Source organism: Jatropha curcas, chromosome 11 (assembly GCF_041381405.1).
Source record: "Jatropha curcas cultivar XTBG-Jc1 chromosome 11, XTBG_Jcur_1.0, whole genome shotgun sequence".
Classification (NCBI taxonomy): Eukaryota; Viridiplantae; Streptophyta; class Magnoliopsida; order Malpighiales; family Euphorbiaceae; genus Jatropha; species Jatropha curcas.
Genome location: NC_143161.1, coordinates 8,845,125 through 8,849,504, shown reverse-complemented (window position 1 = coordinate 8,849,504; position 4,380 = coordinate 8,845,125). Strand labels below are relative to the sequence as shown.

At 33.6% G+C, this 4,380-nt stretch overlaps 1 protein-coding gene across 1 annotated transcript; it reads left to right on the top strand.

Annotated features, from left to right (window-relative positions):
• Positions 1–1,613: 1,613 nt before the first annotated feature.
• On the top strand, positions 1,614–4,171 carry LOC149492511 (Protein kinase superfamily protein). Its single transcript, XM_089716668.1, has 2 exons — positions 1,614–2,590; positions 3,187–4,171. Exons 1-2 carry the CDS (start codon positions 1,956–1,958, stop codon positions 4,061–4,063), a joined length of 1,512 nt encoding a protein of 503 aa, XP_089572794.1. The 5' UTR covers positions 1,614–1,955; the 3' UTR covers positions 4,064–4,171.
• The last annotated feature ends 209 nt before the right edge of the window (positions 4,172–4,380 follow it).

Here is a 4,380-nt window from a genome sequence, read left to right as displayed (position 1 = left end):
TATTTTATAATCTTTTATTCCTTTAAATTATGAAAGTTATGATAATGTTTTTTAATTTTGATTTGAAATATATTTTCTCCATCTCATTTTGTTTGCATGGTTTGACAAAATATTTATATTTAGAATTTAATCAACAAAAGTTATTTTACCCTTCTTTACTATTAATAACTCATTAAGATACTAAAAGCTCTTCGTTTAATGAACAATCATAAAGGTTATTATGAAAAAAAATAATTATTTATATATACAAATTTAGAAACCTTGCAAACATTTTAGTCATCTAAAAAAAAAAATAAAAAGCAAACAAAATAGGACGAGTAAGTATTTTTTTATTTTTATTATAAACAAGTGAAGGTGTTTTTCATTTTCTATTTTTTTTATTTTTTTAAGAAATTTATTTTCCTAGAAAAAAAAACTATTTTCTATAACTAAACACACGTTTAGCTTTTTATATATATTTAAAAATTATAATCTGATATGCAAGTAATATAACTTTTGTAACTACAATTTTATGTTTTTCAATTATTCAATAAGTGTTTTTAATATATTTATTTTACAAGTTAGGGTATTTAATGTGTCAAGTTAGAGTTCTTTTGTCCCTTCTTAGTGAGGGTCTAGTTCCTTATTTGTGAAGGTTTGTTACTAAAAAGTATGATATTTGATTTTATTTGATTGAAAAATTTAGATCTTGTTTTATTAATGTATATCGTTGATCAATGGAGTCTGATAGTGCAACATGTTCCCCCATTGATGCTGTTAATGTATGGTGGCAAGTATTTTGACAGGTACGCAAGCAAAGAGGAAATATATAGGGAAGGAAGATCTAGTGTTTACGACAGCAGAAGAATTATCACTACTTGCAGATTGAAGACTATAATCGCTAATAGGCGACCCAGCCGAATCTCTTGACTTTGCTTCAACCACTGCTGGCCTAGTTGTTATTTTTCCGAGCCCCCCATGCCATGTCGTGACGCCATTGGTTACTGGTTGAGCCACTGGAATGGAATGAGATAAGAATCTCTGATGATATCAAGTCTTCTCAAATCATAGTTCCACTCCTCTTATCTTGCCGAGGCTACGACCACTCCCCTTGAAAATCCCCTTCTTTTCTTCAAAGTAGAAAATCCGCCTTTTTCCTTCTTTTCTCTTATGCTTCATGAACTCATCCGTATACATCATATGCAATAAGTTTTTGAAAAAGCAATACAAGCATAGAAGATCTGGAAAAGTTATTTTATTATACAAATCAATTAAAGAACCAGTTGCAACTATAAAAATTTATATTGTTGCCTCAAAATATTATTTCATCTTTTAATTTTGCTTCGCGCATTGCATGAGTTCTAAAACTAGAATATATATATATATATATATATATATATATATATATATATATATATATATATATATATATATATTAGTTATAGATTAAAAAATCTATTTCCCTTGAGCCAAAAAAAGAAATTAATCAACGGCTTTGATTTTTAGCTGACACCTACAAGACTACGTCACAATTAATCTACCTGTCGGCATGCACAGTCGTAAAAACAAGACTAACGGTATTGGCTTATGTTAAGGCTATTTATTTATTTAATACTCTATTTTATTTTATATACGTATATAATCTGAAAGGGTTCTGTCTCCCTCGTGAACTGGGACACACTCCCTCCTCCTGTTACTAAGAAATGTTATAGCTTACAGACCATAAAAAAAACTACAAGAAGAAAGATAGAGAGAGACTCAAACCCCAATTCACAGTCATTGGGTATCTCACTCTCTCATCACGTTTCAAATTTGAACTCTTTCTGCTTGTGTTAAGCCCGCGTCTTACTCTCCCTCTCTTTGACTACCTCGGTCACTCCCCCATTTCCAATTTTGACTGTCACCTCCATTTTTAACCAACCCAACCTCTTCTTTCACGCATTTTATCAACTAGTTTTCCTGCATTCCCTTCAACTATGAATAAACAACCTAAAAAGCTTGAAAATGATGACTCTGAATCTGTCACTGGCAGCTATCAAGATCTCAGTGTTACTATTAGCTTGTGTAGTTCCAGTAGTGCTATTTCTGCATCTGATAATAGTATTAGTAGCAATATAAGCAATGATGGTAGTGAAGCTAAAGAGAGTGATATTGAAAAGATTAGTTTGGGTTTGGATACAAATGAGGCTAGTTTCAGGACTTTTTGCCCTTCAAAACCCCATAAAGGAAATGACATTAAATGGGATGCAATACAGCATGTTAAAGCTAAAGATGGGGACTTGGGGTTGGGTTTAGGCCATTTTAGGTTGTTGAAGAAACTGGGTTGTGGGGATATAGGGAGTGTATATTTGGCTGAGTTGAGAGGGATGGGTTGTTTGTTTGCAATGAAAGTGATGGATAAAGGAATGTTAGCTGGAAGAAAAAAATTGTTGAGAGCTCAAACTGAAAGGGAGATTTTGGGTTTGTTGGATCATCCCTTTTTGCCTACCCTTTATTCCCATTTTGAGACTGAGAAGTTTTCTTGCTTGTTGATGGAGTTTTGCAATGGTGGGGATCTTCATACCCTACGTCAGAGGCGGCCAGGCAGGCATTTTACTGAGCAGGCTGCAAGGTAAGTTCCTAATTATGAGATAAGCATGTTTTCTATAGAGTTCTGGTTTTACAATGTCATTCAATTAGGTCTTTTTGTTGTTTGCTGATAATTAATATAATGGCACTGTCCAGAGAAGATGACAGAAAGAAAGGTCCTTATAATGGAATGAAAATTTTATTTGTTTCTTGACTAATGCATTTTGTTGCAAGTTTGTGGCTTAACTTCAATAACTAATAAAAATTTTAGCTGGTTGTTGTAAAATGAGGATGAGTAATAAGTCAAAAATTAATTTGGTTTTTTCAAAAATTGAATTGATATGTACTTGATCATAACTGGTTCTGTTCTGTTAGTACAAGATAAGTATATTAAATTGCAGTCTCATTTATAATTTCTTGCATTCTGCTCCACATAAGATATAGATAGGCATCCATGTAAATGCCCACTTAATTGACTATTCAAATGGAGCTCTTCAAGAATCACCTAAATAATAAGTTGGGTTTATCTTTGACAATCATATTAATGCTTTTAGATGATTTACAATATTTTTCTTTGGGTCGACCCTCGTATTCACAAAGTCTTGACCCTCGTAGTAACAATCCTCTCTGCCTTTTTAGGTTTTATGCTTCAGAAGTGCTGCTTGCTCTCGAGTATTTACACATGATGGGCGTTATTTATAGAGACTTGAAGCCTGAAAATGTATTGGTTAGAGAGGATGGGCATATTATGCTCTCAGACTTTGATTTGTCATTGAGATGCTTTGTGAGTCCTACCCTTGTTCAGTCCAGTACTGAGCCATCTTGTAAGATAAGTTCATACTGTATCCAGCCATCATGTATTGATCCATCTTGCAAATTACCAGTTTGTGTAGAGCCTTCTTGCTTGCAGCCATCTTGCTTTAAACCTCGTTTCTTCAACCCCAAAACAGCTAAATTGAAAACTGAAAAGCCAAAATTTTTAAATACAGATTCACTTCCTGTGCTTATTGCAGAACCAACTAGTGCTCGTTCCATGTCATTTGTGGGTACCCATGAATATTTAGCTCCTGAGATAATAAGAGGGGACGGGCATGGGAGTGCTGTTGATTGGTGGACATTTGGTATCTTCTTGTATGAGTTACTACTTGGTAGGACACCATTTAAAGGATCTGGAAACCGAGAGACATTATTTAATGTGGTAGGTCAGCCACTAAAATTTCCAGAGGGATCCTCTGCAAGTTTTTCTGCTAAGGATTTAATCCGTGGTCTGCTTGTAAAGGACCCACAAAAGAGATTAGGATTCAAAAGAGGTGCAACAGAGATCAAACAACATCCTTTCTTTGAAAATATTAATTGGGCTCTCATTCGCAGTACTCATCCTCCAGAAATTCCAAAACCAGTTGATCTTTCATCTTTGAATCAGACATTCAAGTCATTCTTGGCTCCAAATGACAGGGGAGCTACAGAATTGGATAGGTCATCATCAGGTCCGTATTTAGATTTTGAATTTTTCTAATGAAATTTTGTTAGAAAACTATAGTTGACTTGATTTTTTCTTGAGGTGGTTAGTTTAGATTGTATTGTGTATTCATGGTCTCAATGAAATATTATATTTTCCACAAAACTGTTCCCATTTCAGGTTTTGCAATAGGATTAATAAATTTGCTTGCTACTCTGTTTTTTTTTTTTTTTTTTTTCTCCATTCAAATACTTAAAAGGAGGGCAAAAATTAAACAACTTTTGTTGTAAATTTGTCATTTCTTGCCCGTCTTGTTGTAAACTTTGGCATGAGATTTTGAAGGTGGTCCTAAAATAGTGGGTCTCAAGCCCTTT

Bases quoted from the DNA above. Each gene is read 5' to 3' on its own strand.
- LOC149492511 (XM_089716668.1), top strand. From the start codon at position 1,956: ATGAATAAACAACCTAAAAAGCTTGAAAATGATGACTCTGAATCTGTC. The intron at 2,591-3,186 runs GTAAGTTCCTAA...CTGCCTTTTTAG, and splicing joins TTTACTGAGCAGGCTGCAAG to GTTTTATGCTTCAGAAGTGC.